Source organism: Neopelma chrysocephalum, unplaced genomic scaffold (genome assembly GCF_003984885.1).
Source record: "Neopelma chrysocephalum unplaced genomic scaffold, ASM398488v2 Primary Assembly neopelma1_209, whole genome shotgun sequence".
Taxonomy (NCBI): domain Eukaryota; kingdom Metazoa; phylum Chordata; class Aves; order Passeriformes; family Pipridae; genus Neopelma; species Neopelma chrysocephalum.
Window position 1 is genome coordinate 687,101 of NW_020897871.1, and position 26,466 is coordinate 713,566.

General features: G+C 44.6%; 2 protein-coding genes across 2 annotated transcripts; both read right to left on the reverse strand.

Moving 5' to 3' along the window:
- Positions 1-2,892: 2,892 nt before the first annotated feature.
- LOC113977229 (haloacid dehalogenase-like hydrolase domain-containing 5) lies at positions 2,893-12,452 on the reverse strand. The gene is made up of 8 exons (XM_027703176.1): positions 12,366-12,452; positions 10,058-10,267; positions 9,251-9,363; positions 8,231-8,324; positions 7,018-7,051; positions 5,984-6,158; positions 4,788-4,976; positions 2,893-3,989 (listed from the first exon to the last, which is right to left on the reverse strand). The coding sequence occupies exons 1-8, from the start codon at positions 12,450-12,452 to the stop codon at positions 3,593-3,595; spliced, it is 1,299 nt and encodes a 432-aa protein (XP_027558977.1). The 3' UTR covers positions 2,893-3,592.
- A 2,962-nt stretch (positions 12,453-15,414) lies between these two features.
- ISY1 (ISY1 splicing factor homolog) lies at positions 15,415-26,177 on the reverse strand. Its single transcript, XM_027703178.1, has 11 exons — positions 26,095-26,177; positions 25,376-25,398; positions 24,003-24,054; positions 22,467-22,532; positions 21,965-22,007; positions 21,686-21,798; positions 21,378-21,495; positions 20,562-20,684; positions 18,482-18,585; positions 17,339-17,425; positions 15,415-16,194 (listed from the first exon to the last, which is right to left on the reverse strand). Exons 1-11 carry the CDS (start codon positions 26,095-26,097, stop codon positions 16,087-16,089), a joined length of 840 nt encoding a protein of 279 aa, XP_027558979.1. The 5' UTR covers positions 26,098-26,177; the 3' UTR covers positions 15,415-16,086.
- Between the last annotated feature and the right edge of the window lie 289 nt (positions 26,178-26,466).

Here is a 26,466-nt window from a genome sequence, read left to right on the forward strand (position 1 = left end):
AAAGGAAAAAAGCAGGGGGAATGAGGGGAAAAAGGAGGAAAAGGGGGAAAATGGGGAGGAAGAAGAGAAAAAGAGGGGGAAGAAGGAAAAAGGGGAGGAAGGGGGGAAGGAGGAGAAGGGGAAGAAAGGAAGGGGAAGAAGGAGAAAGGGGGAGAAGGGGAGGAAGAGAGGGGAAAATAAAAAAAAAAAATAAAAAAAAAAAAAGGGAAAAGAAAGGAGGCAGGAGAGGCTCGCGATGCTTTGACCTTTTTCCCGCCCCGCCCCAGACGCGGCGAGATGGCGGAGGGCGCCCTACGACGGCCCCTCAGGGCTGAGGCGATCCCCCCTCACCGCTCCCGGGCGGTCCCTCAGGGCTGAGGCGATCTCCCTTCACCGCTCCCGGGCGGCCCCTCAGGGCTGAGGCGATCCCCCCTTCACCGCTCCCGGGCGGTCCCTCAGGGCTGAGGCGATCTCCCTTCACCGCTCCCGGGCGGTCCCTCAGGGCTGAGGCGATCCCCCCTCACCGCTGCCGGGCGGTCCCTCAGGGCCGATCCCCCCTCACCGCTGCCGGGCGGTCCCGAGTCCCCTCAGAGCAGTTCCAGCCCTTCGCTTCCCGAATAAACTCAGTTCTTACCGAGCAGTTTATGGAAAGAAATAAATTACTACAAAACACTGCAACAGATTACCGTGAATTACTCACATCTTTAAGACAAGCTGCCTGGATATGACCCCTAACTAAAAAAACCTACAGTTTAAAAAGATTATCTCATAACACATCAGCAGCTGTAGTACACTGTTTTCATAAATGTAGAATGTACTACAAATAGATTATTCCTTTCATAACGAGTACACAATTTTGACATGATTAATTTGAAATGCAACTTGGGGGGGGTTATAACAAATAGGAGGTATATGAAAATTTGTTTTTCTTAAAATTTCTCGTACATTCCTCAATACAATAACTTTAATTGAAAAAGGTTTCTAAAGAAAAATATGTGATACTGAAGACAATACATGACTGTAGTTTAAAATCCTCTACATTTTGTATTAGCCAAAATAATTACAGGATGTATTTTCGAAGGTTGGTTTTGAGATGTTTTTTGTTTTTAACAGAAGGTATCAAGAATAAACACACTACTCACAAAGCACAAGCTCTACTTACAAGAAACTTCTGCAAGATCCTCAGAAGTGTCTTTAAAAGTGATTTCAGTGATCGCCTTCTGTGCATCCTGGTCACTTAGGTGTTTCAACAGGACAATTTAAACTTGAAAGAAGTATTGTAACATCCAGTAGCTCCCCTGTGTTCTGAATGAAATACACTGAACAGAACATGTGGGAAACACTCTGTTTCAAAGAGGTAAATGTCAAAACTGAAATAAATGTTAAAGAAGGTTAAGTGAAAATCCAAGTAAGAAGACAGTCAAGGAAAGGAGAGAAAATGTTAAGACAGGGTCTTACTCTTTTCCTTACCTAAGATAATATTAATTCATCTCATTCTTAACTGAATAATTGCAAAGAACATTATACTAAGCTCAGTTTTACTTAAGAACTCCGAAAAAATCCACCTTTTCAATACTACAGATTGAGATTTCTTCTAAGTATTTCCACATCTTAGCTTGTTACTAACGAGGAATCACTACATTTCATTTTAAAGTACCATGGCAGGAAATGTTAGAAATTACAGTGGTAGTTCTGATGCACTGTTTTATGGTACTTTTTTTCAATGACAACTCACTATACTTCAAATCCTTGCTTAAAAAATTATTTTTCAGGACATGTCACCAAAATCTTTGCCAAGCCTCCTGGTATAACACAAGTGCCTGCTACACTCACATTTCTCGTTTTATAGCAATAGCCGTATATATTAATCTATTTTGTCCATCACCTGTGGCAACAACTGCCTATTTCTTTTTGTGGTGATCCAGCTGCAGATCCTTCACTCCTGGGGCGCAGTCATACCTTCATACAAACAATCACATTAAAGACACTTCCAATATTTTTATTCCTTGCTTCACCGATTCTCGTACTAGTTAGAGCTCTGCAACATGCTTTAGTACTGAAATAATACAACTTCAAATCATCCTGACACGTTACAAAAGTACAATCATTACTCAGAAAGATTTGGCATACTTTGCAAATACTTGGTGTATTACAGAAAGTGCTAAAGAAATAGGAGATATCTGTTTATTGTACCAATAAAAAGGCAAGAATGTGCTGCTGTAAATACTTTTCCAATGAAGAAACAGGAAATGAACATTAAGAGCAGTGCTCTTAAACTGCGTCCAGCGAGGTATGTTGAAAGCTACTTACAAAACACTACGAGTGATAAATCAACAATCCTGACAGTGGAGAGGGGGATTACGGTGATTGCAAACAGGGAAAACACACAAAAACGTGACTCCCACAGCAGCTGCATTCTCTTCGTGGCGTGAGTTTTCTTATGTTGCTATTGGGATAATAAGCAGTGAAGAAGTTGGCCAGGAAGTCATTTCACCCTGTGCCACCATCTGTTTGTCAATGCTTATTAGCACATATTTTCAAAGACATGTCTTGGATGAAAACATTTAGAAGTATTTTACAAAAATAACATAAATTAAATTACTTTTTTGGTTTTTTTTAAATGAACAACTATAAAATCCATGAACCAAACAGCATATAACATGGACACAAGATGAAATATATTACACTAAAGGCCAGATAATTACCACAGTGGTATGAGGCTTCAAGTAAATTATGAGGCACTTTTTGGCCAAGCAGTAGTCATTCATTCAGTGGTGAAGTCCAACTCACAGAAACACCTGAAACAAAATTACTAAAGCTTTCTAAGATCCTCAGTTCCTCAAAAAAAAGTGCAGATAGGCAAAGACAAAAAGGCCAGGTATTGTGCCCAGTGTTGGCTACTTTCCTCACAGGACTGCGCTCAGTTGGAGTTCCAACACGGTGGTACCAAGTCAGCCTTCCCCAGCCTCCTTGGGCAGTTCTATTAAGGCTTTACACATCAGAGAGAAGAAACAGCAACCCCAGACACATGGGAAAGCAAACAGAAAGAAAGGCAGCAGCAGAGTTATATGTGAGCAAGTCCCCAGCAGAACAGACTTGAGCTCCACTCTAATTTAGGAGAGCACCCCTTACTTGCAGAAGACCCAGCAGTAACACGTGTTGTGCTGTACCAGCCCATTTGAAATTGAAAGGCTGATCCCCACAAACCCTGCTGTGATACCCTGAAGATCCCAAATACCTAAAGGCTAAATCTTCCATCAAACAAAACAAGATACTGTCATGTGGGAATTAAAGTACCAGTAACGTGAATAGCCTACTATGAAATATTGCTATTAAAATACCTAACATAATGAAGAAAAGGACAATAAAGGGCAACTAAAGCCAGAAATTACATATTTTGAAGTACTATAAAAAGCATTATTGATATTTAATATACTTAAACATACTAATATATCTATATATACTACTAATAAGCATACCTAAGGTAAGACTGCATAAGTGTAGAAGTTAAAAAATTTTAGAAGGCAGCAGTTTGTGGTGCTATTGTACAGCACAGCTTGTTTTTTGGGAAGAAAAGCACAGCACTGAGTGGTCCTTAAGAAATCACATCACCTCAATTAGGTGCGAAGTTCTCCAGCTGAAAGACCAGGTCTACAGCAGCATCAACATCTGGTACAATATGATCTGGTTCTACTAAACCAGGATCAAACCTAAAATCTCTGTGGCCATGGAACACAGCTTCCGTGATGTTGTCCCTGGTCTCCAAGGGCACCTCGGTGTGGGGGTTGTACACCCCAGTACAAACCAGCACAGACCTGCAGTGGGCAGCAGCTGCAGGTGCCAGCTGGTTCTCCCAGCCAAGGTCCATGTCATCGTCCTGAGAGAGCGCAGCAGAGCCTCTGCCACCAGAAACCTGGGCCTGAACCCGCGGCTTGGAGCCTTTCCTGGAGTTCTCTTCGAGGTAGCGGTTGTAGAGGTTGGCACCATAGACATCCGTCATGAGGTTGTCTCTGCAAACAGAAGGAAGCTCGCTCAGCAGGGCAGGCTCACCTGTCACATGGTCATGTATGAAAGACATTGGTATGGTTTCAGTTTACAGCTTAATTTATACTTTAACAACTTCATGGGGAGTTATGCACAGGGAGAAATCCATATCCCACAGCTATTTTATTGCACCATTGTCACTGAGGGTGACATGATACAAATGAGTCACTCTCCAGGCTGAAACTACAGATTGGAGCAGGGGGAGGGAAAATCAGGGATAGGTATGAGCAGTGCATGAATGAGCTTATTATATTTCCAAACATCTTGGAGCTTCTGGAACAGTCTTTTATACAATACAGCTTTATCCCTTTCTATGAAAAGGATTCTATGATGTGACAGCACAGGCAGTAGCACATGACCAAGCTTAATGACCTCACAGATAAATTCGAGCTCTACATTCTCTAACAACTGTCATTTACTCAAAGTCAGTTGGTGTTATACCAGTAAACCTAATAAAACAAGTACCCAGGTGAATCCTTTTTGTTAGATTTACACAGCCTATGACAGAAATAAATAATTAGATAAATAATCTGGAAAAATCTTAGTTCCATATAAACCCCTTTTTGTGCTTCTATAGAAATTGCACATGAGAAGAACAAAGTGCTATTAATTCTTAAGATTAGAAACAGAAAAGATACACCACAGCACCAAGACCGTTGGGTGGTCCCAGTGGTGAGAGAAACAAGCTGGTGAAGAGCTGGGTATTTTTCTTGGCTGGCGTTTCTGTGTGCCTGGTTTGCTGTGGTGAGCTGAGCAGCCCTTACCCCACGGCGTAGAGGGTGTGGATGGGTCGGTGCCAGGGCCGGTGCAGGGCCTGTGCCCGCAGCAGCTGCTCGGCGTACTGGTAGGTCAGCGGGCTGGGCTTGCCCATCAGCGCCTCGTACTTCAGCTCCCGGCCAGTGATCTTCTTGTAAATGTTCTCCAAACAAACCATGAACGTCCCGTGCCCAAACCTACCCAGACAGAAAGACAAATCAAATTAAGTACGGATTAAAAAAAACAAACAAAGGTTTTTTAATTCATGATTTTCATATCCTACAGCTATCCTACAGCTATCAAATTTCCCTCATCGTGCAACATTTCTGCAGCTGCTTCACTGGAAATAAAGTACTTATTTGCCGAACAACAAACCCCCCACGTTACTGGAATGGCACAACAGATTTATCTAGTTGTAAAACTGCTCTCTGTAGATGTCCTGGCTGCCTTACTCTAGCGTGAAACTATCACACACACATCTTCTGCCAGGGTGCTAATTAGAGAAAGCCTTTGCTTCCAAGGAAGGATATCTGACAAGATCTTTGACCCAGGATGGAGGCAGCAATCAAATCACAATAACAAGTTTCTATTTCAGCTTACATTCAAATTATAGACTGAGAGGAAGGGAGGGGAAACAAGACTATTAAAGAACTACCTTCTGTTGAAAGCAAAATCAAACAAAATCACTATCAGAGGTTATGCCACCTTGTTCTGCGTGTTCTGCTGGTTTCTCTTATGTTCCTTAAGGAGCTCACTGCATTGTCCTCAGCTCAAAACCACTCACTGCTTTCAACAGCAAGGTCAGCTCTTAACCCTACCAGGAATGTAGGGTGGAAAAGAGAAATTCCAAAGGACCTAATGAAATGAAACAATGGCCTTGATAATTTTTTCATTTTTCCCTTTGAACTGAGACTCTGAGGCCCTGAGGCAAAAACCTCTCTCTCCCCAGTCTTCTGGGAGTGAGGAAACAAAAGGGTTTAGAGCTTAAAAGCAGTTTTTCTCTTGAGTAACTGGTTTCCTGGATGCAATAATGCACACAGCAATAAGGCAGCATTAGCTGAAAGTGTAGAGACTTTGCATTCAGAGCCAAGACCTTCTGTGAAGCTGCACCAGGCATTTTGTATTCAAGTGTTGACTCTGAATTTTACTGGAGAAATGAGGAAACCCCAAATATATCCCAATATACACACGTTAAATTATTCACCTTGGAGACTGTGCCTCAGCTACCCACATGAGATCCATGTTACAGGCAAGCACAGGAATGTGAGGGTAGTTTTCATGGTGATAGGGATTTCCAGGATAGCCACTGGTCAGCAAAACATCTATTATCAACTGCAGGCTGGTTTCCCATCTGACTGGCTCCCCAAACAACACCACAGCTGTGAGAACCAGAATTACAAAACAGAGTCATGGAATTGCTAAGAGGGCACACAAGTGGTCTAAAGAGACTGATCAAACAGTCGCATTAACTTTAATTTGGATATTAATATTTAATATATCACATACCCATCCATTCACAGAAAATCTCAGAAGCAACAAGACCCCACTGCAAAACCTACAGGTTTAGGAATCTGATTTTTTGTATTGACTAAGTTTCTCCAGAGCACCCCAAAATATTAACTTTTAAACTGTATTTCTAAGTCTTCCACACCTTTGTAAATTCTATGTTTACATACAGTGTTTAAGTAATCCATCAGAGATGTTATTTTGTTCATCTTAGAACAAAATCTGATGTTGTTTTTAAACATTTTTTGGGTCTCCAGCGATAATCTGACATGGATTTTTTTAAATCCTAAGGTCCAGTTTCTACTTTCCCGTAGTTCAGATGAGAGTGAATACAATGTGCTGAAACAAAGTGCTTCTCATACTGCAGCTCTGCAGTGCCCATCCTGACTGCCTGTAAGGACTACACCAATTATTGCTGCACACATGTCAGTTCATTCCTCATTTTGGACAGGAAGGCACCAATAGCCTGTTAAAGGCAGATGGAAAGGAGACCTCAGGTAGCTTTGAAACTTCAAAAACACATGGCTGAAAACTGTACACATTAAAAACCAGCTTTACCACACATGATGCATTTCAAATGAATGACAGATGTCATTAACAAGGAAATCTTATGAGTGTCTCAGACAAATTTCTGAAGTGCCCAACAATCTAAAAATAATTTCTGATTATAAAGCGCAATAAAGATATTTCATCTATTAATGGATAGTTTCAAGTTAAATAAAGGTAACTGACCCTCAATCTTGGGAAGCTCCACAGCAGAGGGGGACTGCAATAAGAAAAGAGTGAAAGTTTTCTACAAGATTAAACATCTACTACTATTTTTACCAGAACAAATTCAAATATAGCTCCCACAGCTGCCTTCTGCAGCACTGACAGGAAATACTCTCTGTGTTTTGGTAGATACCTGATGTCAGTTCACTCAGAAACTTGTACCTCCATTGTGAAGTGATACCTTGTGCACACAGACAGCTGACACAGGAGAGTGCTGTACATGCACCAGCCTCCTGCTTCTTCTGAACTGCCTCTGGAAACCCTGAAAACTCCACTTGTTTGATTTCCTTGTGTGTGAAAGTGTGGATGTTTAATATTCTACAGGAGTAAGAGGCCTTTAGTATTATCAAGACATTTGTATTATAGTTTTTAAGGTGTATTTCTTTAACACTGCTGATAAAGAAAAATGCATTGTATAACATGTAATGTATTTGCTACACAATTAAGAGTTTGCACTTCATTATTTACTCTCCATGGTGACAAACACATTAACAGGTTCCTGAGCTTCCCCACCTGCAGGGTTGAGAAGCACAGCCAAAGGTGATACACCTGAGCTATGGATTCTGGGAGCCACAGGGAATGTCTTGGCTTCACATGGGGCAAATCCACTGCCCCGAACATGCCCAGCTCACACAGGGATTTGCTGTGGATGTATTCACTTCTCTTGGAAATTCGGCACAATTCAGTTGAAACCACATTGAACATACTGTAAACATTAAATATATTTGGTATAAACAAGAAAGGGAGTCCTTTGCAGGTAAATAAATTATCTGCAAAGCATTAATTTACAATTGAAGTAACCCCACAGCCTAGAACCAATACCAACACAATCCCATACTGAAGGAAAACGCTTGTGTTATCTTCCACCCACCTGAAGAAGTTAATCAGCTTTCCAAGACAGATTTTGAATTAAGTATCTGTATTAGATTGTAAGTTTTCCCACAACAGTAAGTTACAATATCAAAGACTGGGTTAAAGAATTACCACTGAGAGAAAAAAGTCTATGGATTTGTTCTTGAAAATGTCGTAATAAAACAAATAAGGAAGCAGAAATGCAAAGACAAAACATCACGTAAGAACAGCAGCATTAGCTTTGTAGTTAAATATTGACCCCTATTATAGAATGTCATGCAATGAGCAAACAAAGAGCTTTAAAACAAAAATATACACTCACCAGAACGTTGGGTCTTCTGTCATGGTCAACTGCATCCAAGAGCGGGTGTTTCTCCCGCAGAGTCTCAATGGTGATGGGCTGACAGAAACCAAGGCTGGAAACACCAGTTAAGGACAAAGAGCTTCTTATAGGAAAGGATTTTTAAAATACATAATTCCATTTTAACAACTTGAACACTGGCAGTTTATCTGGTAAAGCAAATCAGTTAGGAATGAAAGCACCATCAAAAACTGATTTTTTTCTCTGTGAGACAAAAAGATGATCATCCCATTACAGACAAACAGGAGACCAAGGTTTTTCTGGTTTGTATTCAGCCTTGTAACACACTTGTCTCTTAGCCAAGCCTAATGGATTTTGACAGTTAACTGGAATGTTCCTTCAATACCTTTTTCTCATTTTTGTCTTTGAAATAGAGTTTATACTTAAAATCTGCATATACGTTTTTTACAACTTACGATTTACACCAACTTCAATTAAAATCCCAAAAAAGGAAGAAGTGTAGAAGGGACTAACTGGAAGCATGAGCAAAGATTATGTTTGAAACTTTGATACCACCATTATATCAACATAATTCAAGTTCTTTTGGGTAGTTAGTATAGAAGTGACAAAAATATTCAAGTGTAATTTTACACTAGATGTTGGTTACAAAGACATGCTTACAAGCAAATCTTGAGCACTGAGGTAAAAGTCAATGTGATAAATAACAGACAGAATGTCAGGCTCTCCTCCTCAAGGGAGCACAAACCCTGTGTGCTAAAGTATCATTTGCATATGAATTAAAAAATTCTTTCTCCTTTTTCCTCACTCAAAACAGACAGAACAAAGTGAAGCAAATACCAGCACACCAAGCACATTCACAACATAAATTTGACATCATAGTAAGAACTACCATTTACTGCTTATTGCTGCATTTGTATGGTTGAGATATTTGGTCTTCACTTGATCCACAGGATCCCCTGACCTTGAGTAAGGAAAACACTCTGACTGAAAGTTGTTGTTTTTTATTTTTTTTAAAGATACTCTTGAGCAATATCAAGAAGTGGTCCTTGTCCAGACACCAGGACACATTTCTCATGATAACGCTTGAACATCCGCAGGGGACTGTGTGACATCATCACCTGATCTTGGGAAATCTGGTTGGGATTCAAAAACAATGGTTTTGATTTTCAGGGGAGTCATTTATACAAAGATGTACCTAAACCCCTGTCACAACATCTTCTCTAAAGTTTCACAAGGGACCTATTGATAATATGCCAGACAAAAATACATTGCTGCATAAGTACATTACAAAAAAATACATTACTGCATTGTCATGCACAGACCCCTTTCAGCTTCCAGAATTACTCTACTGAACATGAGCACAAGGTTTCCTCTCCTAGTTTTACAGAATCACCCAATTTGGAAAACAAACAGGGAAGAAGAATCAGAACTGCCCTAGTTCCAATTGTGGGCCCTTTCCTAAACTACAGCACTGATCTAATTGTATCAGAAATCACCTTTTATTTTACATATCCCCACTCCTTCCACAGGATAAGTATAAACCTCTAAGATCATTATCCTAGAAGGATGCTCTTATGAATCACTACCTATCACCTTTGCAGAGAAATACTGTTAGCTTTAGCTTTACCATTGGAAAAATCAGTACCTTTACCAAAGGAAATGTCATTAGCTTTGGACAGCATTTTTTACTCTCTAATACCTCCAGCAAAGCATTTCAGGGGGCTTAAGGGAAAACCAGACCTGATTAACTGAGCAGCATTTAATGGAAGATAATACATTTGACACATTCAATGTAATAATGAAATAAATGGGATTTAAGGGACTCACTGGAACTCCCAGCAGATGAGACAACTGGTCGGCTTTTTTCTGGCGGAGGCAATTCCCTGCATTGGTGACAAACACCACAGGCACCAAGAACTGTCCCTGAGAGTTCACAAGCTTTCGAAAGGCTGTTCTGGCAGCAGGAATCGGAGTCTTTCCTCGCACCAGTACCCCATCGATGTCAAACAGGAACCCAAAGGATGGCAGAGCACTGAGCTGTCAGGAGTGGAAAACAAAGAGCACTTCAGTTCTGCCTGTACTTACACATGTGATGGAGCTTTCAGCAGCTACAGCCCCACCAGAACAGACACCTGAGAGCAAGGGATCTTCAACTGTGCACATTGTAACATACCTTAGAGACACATTCACATGCTAAAATACCTACTGTGACACAAGGAGCACAGCTCCCTCTGCCTTATGCATACAGCCTCATGAGCTCTACCTTGCCTTACAAATAGTTCCAGAATGTTTCAGATCAAAAATGAAGTCAAACTGATCAGAAGAGGTACAAAATACCTGCTGCTGTGCCAGTGAGTCCCACTTTTGATTGATCTGACCCCCCCTCAAACACTAGCAAAATACACAACAGTCAGTATTTCAGCAGTAGGTAGGTCCTGAACTTGAGGTCTCCCTTACAAGGTTTAGATACTAAAACTGTCCCAGCTGTCACCTGCACTTTTCTGTTCCACAGTAGGTTCTATTACAGCCAGATAACTGCTGAGCTCTTTCCACATGGCTCCAGTTGATTCCTAGTTTTACATACAGCAGACTAATGCCTATTGGTAAAGTTAACACCTCCTCAGACAAAGGTGCTGCTTGAGTCACTTAAATGTGTCCCCTTGTCTGCCTTTGAGGAAATAAGAGCTGGACTTCATGAGTTCAGGAAAGAAGAATGAGGCTAAGGAGGGGTAAGAAAGATGAGCTGCTGATAAGCCCAGGGAGCAGAGACAGGGAGAGGACTGTTGAGCAATGAAACTGTTAATGAATCACTTTGGAAAACGATAGAACAAAAATTATCACTTCATTTCTCTCCCAAGCCTAAACTGGAATCCAAGACTCTTGGGATTTATGATTCCCTCTGTCATTGTTTGATGAAGAGGGAAAGAGCAATTAAGCGCCGAGACAGAGCACAATGAGAACAGGCACAGAAATGACTCCAGGCAACGGAGTGGGACAGCCCTCGCTATTGGAGCTGTCCCACCCAGCCCACCGTGTTCCCTACGCAGGGAGAAGGGCGTTTTGCCTATTTAAGCAGCACTTTGTTCCCCATCAATTATTCACCGGCTGCATTTTTCCTGCAGCTGGTACAGCACAGACACCACCACCGTCACCGCTGGGAACGGAGATGCCGCTGCCTGCGCAGCCGGCACGGCTCCCACTGCTGCCCCTTCCAAACCCAGCACTCCAACCGCTGCAAACCCACGAGGCTGAGCCCATTTTAATAAAGCCAACGCTGTAAATATAGCGGTTATCATTGATTTACATTAGGCTGGGTTTGCTGTCCAGCTTTACATGCAAGAACTCCCCCTGAAGCCCTCTCTTTCCTCCTCTATAGAATCATCAGCCTCTATTTTAAAACAAAACCCCTGCAGCCCTTGTCTCCACATTGTCGGTACCTCAGAAACAACCCAACTGCTGCAGAAATGCTGCTAAAAGTTGCTGCTGAATGTACAGCAGTCTCCTCAGGCTTTGGGGACCGGCATCTGAAACTGCTGAAACTGAAGTGGTATCGGAATAGTTTTGCAATAGACGCGGTTCTTCACGTTCATTTTGCTATGCAAAAATAATAGATGTATAAATAACAGATTACAAATAAGACTTTTACAGTGAATAACACTAGCAAAAGAAAGTATTTTGTTAAGCATACCGGGAGAAAAAAAGCACTAAGGAAGGAACTGAGCATACATCCAGCAGGGAAATAATGAAGTCAACAGCTTTTTTTTCCTTTTGACCCTAAAGAAACTCTCTGCTCGGGACAGGAGAGCTCTGCCCCGCTGCACAACGAAGGGGACGGATGGAGTCGGAACGACTTTCCCTTGCTCCCACTGTACCACCACGGAGCAGTCCTTAGGACGGGAGTTCTGCCCGGCACTGCCCGGGAACCCGTCACGGCGTCCCTGGCGAGCGACGGTCCTGGCGGGCATGGCACGGCCCCGGGCACTGCGGCGGCCCGGACGCGCTCTCCGCACCCCACACCCCGCGCCCCTTTCGGTTTCGCTCGGTCTCGTCCCGAGGGCTGGAGCGGGGGGTCCCGCCCGCCCCGGTCCCCCCGCTGTCCCCTCTCATCGCCCCGTCCCCGCTCCGCCCCTCTCACCGCTGTGCCTCCGCTCCCTGCGCTGAACCCGCAGAGCCCCCGGGCGGCCTCGCGCAGGGCGCGGAGCGGCGGCATCGCCCGGCGCATGGCGGGCGGAGTGCGGGACCCGCCGCCCCGCCCCGCCCGGCCCGCCCGGCCCTGAGCTCACAGCGCGTCACACACAGGGCACAGCCCCGGCCCTGAGCTCACAGCGCGTCACACACAGCACGGCACAGCCCCGGCCCTGAGCTCACACACAGCACGGCACAGCCCCGGCTCTGAGCTCACACACAGCACGGCACAGCCCCGGCCGGCGGCACGGCGAGCCCTGGGTCCTACGGGCCCGGGACAGCGGCACCGCACCCCCCGAGCCCCGGGCGGCCGCCGCTCCCACCCCCGCGGGGCAGCCCCTCGGCCGCACTGGGGATGGTGCCATCTTAGCAGCGATGCGACGAGCAGCGCAACATTTCTAGCAAGGAAACAACTGTCTTTTAATTTAATAACAAACCAGAAGAAACATTCTCTCTGGTTCTACCTGTCCAGCATAGGCCAACAACGATTAAGGGACTGGAGCATCTCTCAAGGAAAGGCCAAGGGAGCTCAGCCTGTTCAGCCTGCAGAAGAGACTGAGAGGGGACCTTGTCAACATGTATAAATATCTAAAGGAGGGGTTCCAAGAGGATTGACCAGGCTCTGCTCGGGGGTGCCAACCACTGGGACATGCAATGGGCAGAGACTGATGCCTAGGAAGTTCCACCTGAACCTGAGGAAGAGTTTCTTCCCTTGCAGTGACCAAGCACTGAACAGATCGTCTAAAGAGGGTGTGGAGTCTCCTCACTGGAGATATTCCAGCTGGATGCAATGCTGTGCCACGTGCTCTGGGGTGGCCCTGCTGGAGCAGGAAGGTGGGACCAGATGAGCCACTGTGGTCCCTCCCAACCTGACCCATTCTGTGATACTTCAGGAATCGGGGCTTTTTGGGAAAAAGTCCATCAAGCACAACCAGCACAGTATCTCAGCTCTGCACTGCAAAGGCATTCCCCAGCAACTGGACTTGAGACAAGCAGCACAAAATGTCATTAGTTAATGGATACTCCACAAAGCTGTCTTGTTTATCTTGCTCATCTGCTAATGCAGATTAGGTAAATCCACTTATTTCCTTGTGCTGCCAACAAATACTCCTCACCACCACTCTGACTGCAGGCAGAAACTGATCCTCCAGCGACCGCACTGCGCTCACCCAGACACAGAGTAAGGAAGGTGGCCTTTAAACTGCTCCACTTCCGTGCCTGGCACTAAATGAAACAACCAAATGCATTTCTAAAAGGCAAAAGCAAGCCAAAATCGATGCTCAGCCAGCACAGTTAGGGAGGTTGTCCCCTCAGAGCTCAAGCCAGGCTCACACACAGTGCAGAGCTCTGAGGCAGATCAGAGGACAAGCTATGTGTAAGCATGTGTAAAGTATTTATTTTACAACCTGGGAATGCTTAGGGCTGGGGCACGGCAGAGATGGTACCAGCTGTCAGCCTGACAACACAAGGCATCCAAGTACTGCTGCACGCTCGGAGTTAACACAGAGCCTGCACACTGTTCCATCCTGCAGGACCCACAGGATCAGTTCTTGGCTGTGGCCACAGCAGCCTCCCCACCCTGACTGCACCAGTGATTCCACAGCCCACACTGCAGGCAGGACACAGCCTTTTTGCTACAGGCCACTGTGGCAAAGAATTCCTCTGCAATTTGTTGGCTCAGGCACGGCCAAAATGAGCATTCAGCTTAAAAACCCTTTGCACTGAGCTACAGAGAGAGCATTTAGTAGAGAGGGCCAGGCATCAGAGTTTGCCTTGAACAGTTCCATACTGCATTTTTGTGCATTTATTCCAGTTCTGTGTTGGTTGGCCTTAAAAACTTTCCTTTTACATCATGATGTTGGGTAACGCTCAGGGCTGGAAGCTACTCCTTTGAACATGAATGCAATTACAGTCCTGTTGATTTGCTCTCATTCTTTCAATTTATTCCTTTTTTATGCCTGCTTTCATCATCACTCTGTCCCTGATTTGCCTTTACTCCTCTGTTTTCCATCTTCCATCTTAGAGATTCATATAGTGACAGAAGGGATCTACCACTGGTATTATCAAGCTGTACCAGACTGTATCAGGCTGTACAAACTAGCTGGGTTTTTTCTCCCTTAAACCTGGTTTTGTCATCTCCAGCTCTCAAAGCCTTTACCCTTCACAGACTGAGATTTTCCACAGGCAAAGGACGCCAGTCTGATCCAGAACCATCAGCACATCCAACAGGAAAGGAGCCTATTTTTTGATTCTTGATGGCCAGGGTTTTGGGGAAGGAGCTCTGGGAAACAGTGTTGTCTTTTACAGCAATACAAAGAACATGTAAATAGCACATCACTTCTTGAAACCCAAGAACAGAAAACACTCAAAAGGCAGCACTTTGGAGACGCTTGCAACCCAGAGCATGCAAATTATTGTGTCATAAACACACTCGTTACTGCTTTCTTACAAAGCAGAGAGAGCTGCACTGCTAACAAGAAGAGAGAAGAACATGTTTGTGATGTTAGTTGTTTGCCTCTACTAATAATTGAGCTTTCTAAGTTTTTAATTTGGTGGCTACACTTTCCACATTTTCAAGGCTTTTTTGTTTGATCACTTACATCAAGTAAGACAAAGCTCTTCTCTATAATTTAGAGCTTTGATTGTTCTGGAGTGGATTATTCACAAGAGATAGTAATAGATTAATACTAAGAGCATTGGAAATAGGTTAAACAGTCCCAGACATGGTTACTTGACTGTTAAATACTCTATTTCTTAGACAGAAATACTCCATGGCTGCAGATGTCCAATTTAAAATGTCATTCAGATCTGTACAGCAGTCACCCAGAAGACTCTAAACAGGCTCTGCTATAACTTGCCTCTTGTCACAGGATACATGAGCCAAGAGCAGTAGGGGATGCAGAGCTTCAAATCCCTACAGGGATGGCTGTTTATGATCCCATTCTTCGGCTACGATTAGGGAATCACCACAACCCTCTGAGCTAGAATGAAACAAGACATCAGGTTGTAAATAAGTTTTACTAAAAATATTTGAGCAAGGTATCACAAAGTTTTTTACAACAGCTGCTGAAATATCCAGCATTTAAGCAATCCATCCAGGCGCAGTTACAAACCACAAAAAGGGCAGCAGATTTTAGACTTGTATGTGTTACACAAAGAATCAAATCTACTTCAAAGTCACTCATAAGATCTGTCATCCAAGTACCTCTAAACAGGTTCTAGGCTATTCTGGTAAACTAAGCAGGTGTGACGAAGTTAATTCTGGATTCAGCTCATCAAAAACCAGCATGAGAAGGATGTGTACACTTACAGTCAGGATAGAGCAGAGAGGGTGGCAGGAACGCCATCAGCTTCCCCTGGGGATTTCAGAGTCGGTGGGTGTGTGGTTCTATCTGTAAGAGGCACCACTGCACAGACCCTTTTACAAACTGAAGGGACTGATGACAGCTGTAGATGCAGAGACAAGGCCTGATCTTTGTCAGCACTGGAGTGCCAGTCATTCTGCTGGATAAACCAAAATGATGGGTTTCCTTTGCAGAACACACTGTAATTCCATCAGTTTACTCTTGACATCCAAAGGACTTTCAGAGCTAAAAGTCATTGCTACCAGAACATAGGAACCTGCTGCTTTTGGGTGGATTACTCCCAAACCAGGCCATGCTGGTGCAGTGTTACAGTCCCAGCAGTGTCTTTGCCTCCTCGCTCTGTGCCAGGAGGGTCTCACTGGCATACTTCTGGAGGAGCTCCATCTTCTTCCTCCGCACGAGAGCTTCCTCAATCTGCAAAGAGAAAAACAGGATGGCATTTAGCTCAAATGAGATGCTGAAACCCAGGATGCTCAGCTACGGACAGGAGGAAGGAAAACACAGGAAACAGCCTGGGAAAGGGCTGTGTACTAGTGTAAAAGTAGTGGAACTATGATGAGTCAGGAGTACCCTTTTTAATACTCAGATTAAGCTCCTGGAAGTCAAAAGAAGCAGCAAAACAGATGCCTGTTTCTGATCTATGCTCCTACCCTTGGTAATCAGTGTTAGCTGCCATTTCATTTTGATCTGTTCCAAATGATTCCCTCAGATACAGCTTTAGGAAATGCAGAACTCATGGGTCTACACCACAGGAGTCCACACCTCTGAACTAACATTTAGTGAGTGTGCCCTTCACATCAGCCACGGCCAGGAACCTCTGCCCTGCATTTTGCCTGGAAGTGCCAGTGATACCTGATCCTTTAAGAAGCACATACTTCAAAGATCTACTAATAACAACCTGCACGACTTGTTTTAGTCTCAGTAATGATTTTATGTTTGTCCAGATTGCACACAGCATCTCTCAAAATAAGTGTTCTGAACCTTGATTTTCAGTAATTCAGAATCTAGAAGGCATAATCCTGTAGGCATAAGGTATGGAGTGATTTGCCACTAAGAAAGAGAAACAGCTATGTAACTCCAGAACCTTTTTGCCTGGGTTGTGCTTCAAACAACCTGTCACTGTGAAGGTAATAAACACCCTAGAGCAGCTTCAAAATATAACAGTCAATTCAAGGTCATGCCACCAAAATAATTTTAGAAAATTTACGAGAACAAACCCTGCAATTCAGAAATCATCCCATTAAATTTAAAAAAAGCACACCATCAGCAGAAAGGCACAGTGCAGATATAGTAGACAATCCTGGTTATTGATCATAGCACCACAACACTTTCCAATTTATGGAATATTTATGAAAGTTTTGGAAATTCTCAGGTGAAAAGTGTTATAGCAATGGTACCACAACACAACCACAGTATTTGCAAGAGAAATAAACAGCTGCAGAGTCAAGTCACAGAAATAACCAATTTAGGGCACTTTTACTGATGATGTGACATAAGTGGGGATCTGCCTTGCAAAAGCCAGCGTGGATCTCTGCAACCTAATTTTGTTATGTCTTACCTCCTGCTGAGTTGGCACTGGAACATGTGCAATGAATTTCTGTTGGCCTTCTTCTCCTTCTCTTTCCTTCCCACCTTCCTCATCAGACTAAAAAGTGAAAAAATTAAGCCACATCAAGTTTATTTTCTATAGAGGTCATAAAAAAACCCCTTTTTACTTGCTTTGCCAGAAGGATAGAGCATGATCAACACTACAAACACAGGAATTAGGTGAAGAGGACTGAACAACAAAGGAATATGACAAGGATCACATCCAGATCCTGCTCCCTGACATTTTCAGAACTACTGCTTCCATTGTTCATATGGCCTTTGCTCTGCTAGATGTAAAGCTCAATTTACTCCTCCTCCATATCTCTGGTTGCCACAGCAAAGGCATAAACAGCAGAGGAGCCAGCTAAGCAAGAAGAAAGCAAGTGCTTTAAAAATATAGGTACCATTTCCCTGTGCAGCTCTGAACTGCTTTGTCTCACACCTGAGAGCTGGTCTCATGAATCAGGAGACAATACAAATAAAACAGGGGACTGGAGGAGCCACCAGATTCACATTATGGACCATCTCCTTTTTATTCTTGTATCAAACCACTTAGGTACAGACTACGAATGAGAACTTGTTTCCAGATTCCCTTTGACAGGTCTTGCAGGGAGAACAAAGAAACAAGAGCCGTGTCCCAGCAGTGACAGCAGCATGAGCAAAGTCTTGCTGTGTCAGGGTTCAAGTGTGAACAAAGCCCTGAAACCCTTGGTTTTGCTAAGCAGTGGCAGTAGGACATTAAGAGCACAAGTAGCTTTGGGGACAGGATACCAATGCAGGTTGTACCTACAAGCACAGCTGACCAGTGCTACCAACACACCACCTCGACAAACACACAATTCCAGGCAGTGCCAGTTAAATCACAGCAAGGGCTCAGCAGTTGGTTCTCACTCGAGTGAAAGGTCTTTCCTAGGTGCCAGCCTTCAGTGCTCTCTAAACTTGGGCCAAGTGTAGTCACTGCTACTGATTCTTACCAAGCAGGGCCAATGGTGCAGTTGGTCAGGCACAGAGAAGGACAGGGCACAGCACACAGGTTCTCAGCACAGTAACACCACATCCAAGAAGGCAGCAGAGAAGATACATGAAATGTCACTTCATCTTAGCCATCACCTACCTCATCATCGTTGACAGCATAGATGTTTTCTTCCTCCTCCTCCTCACCTCTTGCAAGCCGTGCTTCCCTCTCCATTTTCCATTTTTCCACTGCTTCTGCTATAACTGGTTAGCAAAGGAAAATGGTAAGTGTACCTGAGAGCCAGTCAAAGCAGCATGGTCTGATTTCCAAAGCTTTTCCAGTGGACTTAAACCTCTTGCCTAAATCCTCTACATCAATAACACACATTTACTGTAGAACCTCAATGTACCATCTAATAAAACACAGCAGTGTAGTCTGAGCAAAACCCACGATGGCACTGTCAAAGTGTGGCACTTGCTAATGCCTCAGTTTGGGTACATTTTGGACTCTAAATGTCATGGATAAATACCAGCCTACTTTCTGAACTGAGTAACAGGGTCACATGGTCAGGCTCAGTGGCTCTGACAGCTCTGAAGTGTGTCAGCAGCTCTAGAGATGCTGATCACCATGTTGTTAATTAAACATGATTATGTTCCTTACAGTGACACCCACACTTTTTTCTCAGAGTGTATTTCTCTTACATTGCAGCACTATCCCAATTCTGTACCTCACTGCTAGGTGGAAGCTGTCAGGTACCTCTACTCCAGCAGAGTGCTAGTAAGAGCCAAAAAAAGTTTTAAAAACCTTAATCAGTGACACGGGCAGTGCTTAAACTCCTAGAGAGGTGCAAGATTAATCCAATGAGGCAGTAGGAATGCCTAGAAGTCAGCAGGCATTCCCCCAAGCTCTCACAGATCATAAAGTGCTCTCACTCAGAGAGCCAGATTTAACCCATGGCTGTGTTTGTTTGTGGTTCCCTAACAGAAAAGGCACCTCAAATTAAGAAGTTTTTTCAATACTTTGTTTTGCAAAAACTTGACTTCACTTACCAAGGTGAAAACCACAAGAGCCCAGACACCCACTGACCCTGAGGGACCCCAGCTCTTGTGCACTAATTGTCCATTAGCACACGACTGGCTCTGTCAGCACCTCCAGCCTTGTTAGTTCAAGCAGCACAATCACCCAAGGTGACAGTTCCCTTGTTACCCCGTGAACACAGCCCAGGTCCCTCTCCAGCCGCAGCCAGAGGATGTGCAGGCTGATCCCTGGGGGGGCTGCTGGGAGCCCTGTCCCACACCACTTCCCCTCCCACACTATCACTGCCTGCAGCAGCTCCCCCTCCCTCGGGCCAGGGCTCCACAACACAGTGTGTTAAACATTTCCTTTAGCCCCCTCCTCCTCCCTGCCCTGTAACCTGACAAGGCACCACTTGAACACACAACACTGGGAATGTCTCACACATGGAGAAGGGATAACTGTAAGGATCAGGCAGTGCTCACCAGCAGCACTAAGAGAACCATTTAGGAAACAGCTAAGCTCTTAAAGATGCTGTGTGGCCTCTTGCTTGAGCTACACAAATAACAGAAAATGGCTAACAGTGCTGAAGAGCTTGAGGAATTAAGACTCATAATCCTGACGTCTTTAGCAGGGAGGTCAGAAGAAACAACACTAGAAAACTATGTGAGCACGCACATGGATAAACAGTATTTACTGAGAAAAACAGATTTAAAAGGAGAAAATATTCACAAATGTGTTGAAGTTTGGAGATAGATGACGTGGATAAATTAACACAAGCCACCTAGACTTCAAGGTTTCCAGAAGGCCTCTCTAATCTCCCAAAAAAATAAACAGCTATGTTTATGGATAAATAAATAATGAGGTGGACAGGAAACAGATGGCACGGGCAGTTTTTACAAGGGAGGGAGATAACTGCTGGAGTCCCCCAGATCTCATTGCTGCAACCTACTCTTTTGTACAGTCTTAAGCCTGAAAAAGGTAGGGAAAAAAGGAAATTGTCCTTCAATAGTGAATGAGTTGCTGACAATATTAAATCATTAACAGTAGTAAAGACGAAAGTCAATTCTAAAGCACACACCCCCAACCTGAAATGCCTTACACAGTGATCTGGATACCTATGTGACAGACAGCCATGGATAAGACAACACCCACAGGGAAAAAGAAAGGTACCTTCACTTCAGGGTCCACTATCCCCCTTCTTGGGCTGAAGAACCCCACATACCTTTCTTTTCATGCTCCTGTTCCAGAGGCTCCAGAATGCCATCGTCCTCGTCCCTGTAGCCGTAGTACTCAGCATCGATGTCCTTCATGAGCTCAGCCCGAGTTTTCCGTGGGGGTGGGAGAGCTGCAGGAACACCCTGTCACTCCCCCAGCTCCATCCCATCACTGTGCATTCCCAGTTCCCATCACACCTCACAGCACCCACGGCACAACCCAACTGCTGCCAGCTTGGGCACACTGGCATTGGACTCTGTCCCACACAAACCAGTTCCAATACACGACCCAGTGCTTCCCCCAGGTCATGGAGTACTTCCCAGAATTCCTCTTTGCAGACGGCAAGGAAGGAGCTGATTCAGTAGCTGCCTCACTTTCAGGCCCAAGCAATTCCCACTCATTCTCTGACAAATCAATAGATTTATCCCTCACATCTAGTTTTTCCTGTTATGAAAGCTGATTCCTGCTCCTAAACTTGTGTTCAACCCAGTTTCCCCTTTTTCTTCTTTTTCTTTAACCTCTGAGCTCCAAGTGCTATTTAGAACTTCCTGATGAAGTTAGCCTGTTATGCTGCAGAGATTCTATAGGACCTCAGTTCTTATCATTTGGAACTCCCAGAAGAAACCAGTTTACTCTTTTCTAGATTCCTTTAATTGCAAACAGCCAAAGGTGTTCTTTGCCCAAAGAAACACCATTTAATTACTTGTGCTAAGAAATGGCCCAGAAATGCTGCTACCAGCATTCCCCACAAGCTACAACAACGTTTGACTCAAGACACACTACAACTTACAGTCATGTCTGGGAAGAATTGCTCTTTACTTACGCTCCTTTTCAAAAAGCTCTCTAACTCCTGGCAAATCCTTTGCAGCTCCAAAATATTTGTAGCCCCTGTTCCCTGGAACTTCTTTCCCTTCATGATCTAACATTTTCGGTCCGATCCGCTGGAAAACAAACAGAGTTTAAAATCTTCTTCTAACAACAACCAAGCATTTTTAGGGGCTGAATAAAGATCCTCTCTAACAAACACTGGCCAAGGCACACATGGTTAACTAAATGTTGCACAGATTTTCAGCAGTTGTCACTTCAGTTGTAAGCAGAACAACCAGGCAGTACAACATATTCTACACTCACAGCATAATCAGGGCCTCCCAGCTCCTTTATTCTGTATTCCCAGTGTCCTTTCTCCCTCAGAAGTTTGTTTATTTCATCATTCAGGTCCCGAATTCTGAATTCACCCAATCCAGCTGTTAGAGAGAAAAAAGACAGTACATTAGGCAGCTCACTAGAAGTACCAAAGTAATTTCAGATTTATGCAATGGAAACAACACAGTTCACGTGAGATGTGATTTTTACTGAAATGGCTTAGGACTGGAGAATCAAAAAGATAAAACATTATTAGAAAAATCTTACCATTCTGAATCTGTGCCACTTTCTTGGAAATCTCCCCAATGATCTAGTCAAATAAGAACACAGAAATTAATCTCTGAAGAAAACCTATCTTCAGTGGAAAAGACAGAGCCAGGTTGTTTGAGAGGTGCATGACAATAAGACAAGTAGCAACAAAATACAAGTTGAAACTCTGGAAATTCTGATTAAATTCACAGAGGGGTGGTGGTAGGGAAATAATTAAGAAGGTAATCAAACACTGGAACAGTGGTCCCAAAAAGCTGTGGAATATAAAATCCTTGAAGATATTTAAATCACATTGGAACTCAGTTGGACATGGTCCTGGGGCAATTTGACCTGCTTTGAACAATGTAGTGAACTGTATGACCTTCCCATCTAAATCATTCTGTGATTAACTGTCACTGGACTGAGGAAAAATGAAAACAATTGCAAGCAGGCCGCTGAAATAGGAAGTGCTCAAGTTCCACCTCCCAGAGAATTAGAAAAGTCCCCAGGCTGCCATTACCTGTCGCCTCCATTTCTCAGCTTTGGGCAGTTCATTACACTCGGATGCAAGGAAAGGTCTCCGTTCCTGTTTAACACAGACACACCACCAAGGTTAACCAAGAACCCACATATCCACAGCACTTCACAAACTTATCCCAAATTACGCTACCAAGCTCCTGGGCCTTCTGCTCCCACTGATTTTCAGTAAATGGAAAACAATAATGGTTTACAGCCCTGCCAAATTAAACTATCAAGAATATAAAAAGCTACTTAAATGCAGTCTATCCAAAACAAAATCCATCACCTGTTTTTGCAAAACACCCCACAATCCTCTCCAACACAAAGAACATTCCATTTTAAACAGTTTCACCATTTTCAGCACACTAACTGCTAAATAAAATCCACTGTCTTCCAAGAACAGGTTAAGTTTAAGTCTGTCCTTCTCAATTGCTACTATCTAAATAATCTAATTTTTTCCAAGATGATTTTGGTTTGTATTCCAACAGTTCATCTTACCTCTAGGACCCTGTGTGTGCAGTTATTTTGTCCCTTTCCTCACAGCACTTCCACACCTCTACCTTTTATCTATGTAAACAGCCTTTCTCCACATAACATATCAGAAACTCTATTCCATCTTCATCTTTACCACAACAGTTTCTCCAAACTGTCATTTTTCACTTTCCTGTTTCATATTGCTCACTTATAAACCTCTCCAAAAAGTTAACTGAGAACACTCTGATCCTTACATAAATATTCTTGCACTTTGAGTTTTGATTTGGTGAAAAGTGCTCAGGAAAATCCAGAGATAGTTGGGAATCAGGTTCTTTTGTTATAGTGGTGGGTATTTTTTAAATTACAAAGTCCATTTTTTGATCAATCTGACAGTAATAAAAAAAATCCACATGACAGCAGCACAGTTGTCACGTGCTGGGTTAACAACATGCCAACATTGTGTCTCATGGGAGTCTGGAGCTCAGTGACCTTGAAGGCCTCTGCTTCATGGTTGCCCTTTTGTCAGAACATCCCCAATAGATGAGATTATGAGAAGGATTTCTCTACTTCTGGGAAGAAATCCAAACCAACCTTGTGATTACTGTCAGTGTTTGTGCATGAATTTGCCTAAGTAGTTGCAGATGTAGGTAACTTCAGACTCAAAAATAATGTTCATTTTTTGCCCAGAATGCTGCCTCTATTTATAGCATTACTATAGTTTGTTTGGGTTTTTTTTCCCCCAAACCATGACATATTCTACCTATATTCCATAAAAAAATTAAGTGATGTTCAGTTTGCACTTTCTTCTTGGCAGCTAAGCCAACATACCTCTGAAACAGATACACATGTGACATTTATGTAAGTTATTTATTTGGGAAAGTTCTGGTTACCATTTCTGGTTTGTGTGACTGTGAAATACAGTCAGCTGGAACATTTTCCATCTGACTGATGCCAGGCTCCTGCAGGACACCTGGGCCTGGCTCATAACCCAACACAGCTCTGTCCAAGGCCTGCATTCCTCTCTGAGCAGAGCTAACAAACCTTCAGAGCTTTTCCATCCTACCTTCACTTTTCCTTCCTCGAGCTGGGCTTGCCGAAACCTTGCCAAGGCCGTCCTAAAGGGAAGAAAGGAAGCAAACTTACTTTTACAAATCCACATTCCAACAGGAACAAGTCTTGCTCTGAATGTTTATGATGGACTTAATTACAGACCATAGAAAACAAAGGTTTGAACAGATTCACTGACCACCTCTGGCTCTTCCAACTTGTGACTTCTCAACAGTAGAAACCATCAGTGGTTCATGTCTCAGATAAACATAAATCCTGGTAAGCACCTAATTATTCTTTCTGTTCAACATACGCCATGATATTGGACATTTGCAGCGAAAGGACATAAACAAGTTAGAAACAGAAGCATTAAGTTTAGTCGATCTTAGCAGAGGATACATCAAAAAGCAAATAAAAATCTCAATGGGAAAAAGCTCATTAAGGAAAGCAGCAGTTAGTAATCAAGTCCATTAGCATAACTAAAATATTCCCAATCTCTGAGAGCTGAGCAGAGACTACACAGCTCCATTTTCCAACAGTTTCATTTATTAGACATTTACTAGTTACGTTAAAAGGCACAGAACAGCTGAGCACATCCAGTACCAGCACACCTACACCCTGCACCTAAGCCAACCACTTTATCTGCTGTTAAGAGCCATTTCCAGAATTAAAAACCTGGGGACTTTTCATTCCAGTCCAATCCAGAGGTACTGGATGGGATCACTAACATCACCTCCTGAGGTATCAGACAGCTGTGGGCTCTGCAGCCCCTCACTGAGTTAGTTACAAGCTCAGGGAGTATTTTAGGAAAAAGAACAATCAGGAGACAAATATACCAAAGAGCCTCCAATCCAGATGTTTTAGATGTGTGGCCTCCAACCCTTTTCAAAAACTCCTCAGGAAAGCCAATACAAAAATAAATTTGTTAAAAACCACTGGTTTAGCCCAAGCCACTCTCAAGCAGGAATTATCCTTAAAGGAATGCTGCCAGATTCCTATCTGGCCTGGCATCTCTGTTTCAAAAACTGGAACTGCCCAAAAGCATAAGGGGCCCTTGGAACATATTCCAGTGTACTTATCCTCCAGCCCTTGCTGCAGTGTCTGTCCTGCACAGAAACACCCAGCACAGCTGGGAGGGCTCCACAGCACCTGGCACGTGCCCTCCTCTCCCCACTGCCACTGGAGCAGCACGTGTGCAACTAAGTACCCAAAAGCATCAATAAACTCGTGGTGCTTTAAAACAGGCTGAACAGCAAGTCCCATGGGGCCAGCGTGGCTCTGTCTGAAACCAGGAACAGCCACGGCCAGTGGGCACAGAGGTGTGAAAGCAGGTACAGCCGCAGGCTCACAGGAGGTCACACACGAGTCAAGTCATGCCGCCACACTCACATGGCCTTCTCCGCGTTCCGCGCCTGGAACACACAAACAGAGGGCGTCAGTCCCGGCCCGGCCCGCTCTGGGCGCTGGCAGGGCGAGAGGGACCCCGGGCCCGCCATGCTCCCCCTTCCCAGCGCCCCTGCCCAGGGCTGGGCCCCGCCGTGACCCCCTCACCGGGTGAAGGCACCGGGGGGGCAGGGAGGGCCCCTCAGCCCAACCCCGCACTCCCCATGTCCCTCAGTCCCTCACTCCCCAGGGTCCTCACCCCTCACTCCCCACGGCCCCTCAGTCCTTCACTCACCATATCCCCTAAGTCCCTCACTCCCCATGTCCCCTCAATCCCTCATTTACCATGTCCCCTCACTCCCCATGGTCCCTCAGTCCCTCACTCCCCATATCCCCTCAGTCCCTCACTCACCATGGTCCCTCAGTCCCTCACTCCCTATATCCCCTCAATCCCTCACTCCCTATATCCCCTCAATCCCTCACTCCCCATATCCCCTCAGTCCCTCACTCACCATGGTCCCTCAGTCCCTCACTCCCTATATCCCCTCAATCCCTCACTCACCATGGTCCCTCAGTCCCTCACTCCCATGTCCCTCAGTCCCTCACTCCCATGTCCCTCAGTCCCTCACTCCCATGTCCCTCAGTCCCTCACTCCCATGTCCCTCAGTCCCTCACTCCCATGTCCCTCAATCCCTCACTCCCATGTCCCTCAGTCCCTCACTCACCATGGTCCCTCAGTCCCCGGTCCCTCCGTGCGGTGGAAGCGCCGCCGTGCCCCGGATGTGCTCCCCCGCGGCCCCGCCCCGCCCCACTGCGCCTGCGCGGCCCTCCCGCCGTGCCTGGGGGCAGCAGCGCAGGTCTCTCGCCGCGCATGCGCAGGGCCCGGCACGGGCAGCGTCCGGCGGGGACGGGCTGAGGGGACAGGGAATGGGGAGGGATTGGAACCGACCCTAAACATCACCCAGGGCACGGACACCTCCCACAGACCGGGCTGAGGGGACAGGGAATGGGGAGGGATTGGAACCGACCCTAAACATCACCCAGGGCACGGACACCTCCCACAGACCGGGTTGCTCCAAGCCCCGTCCAGCCGAGCC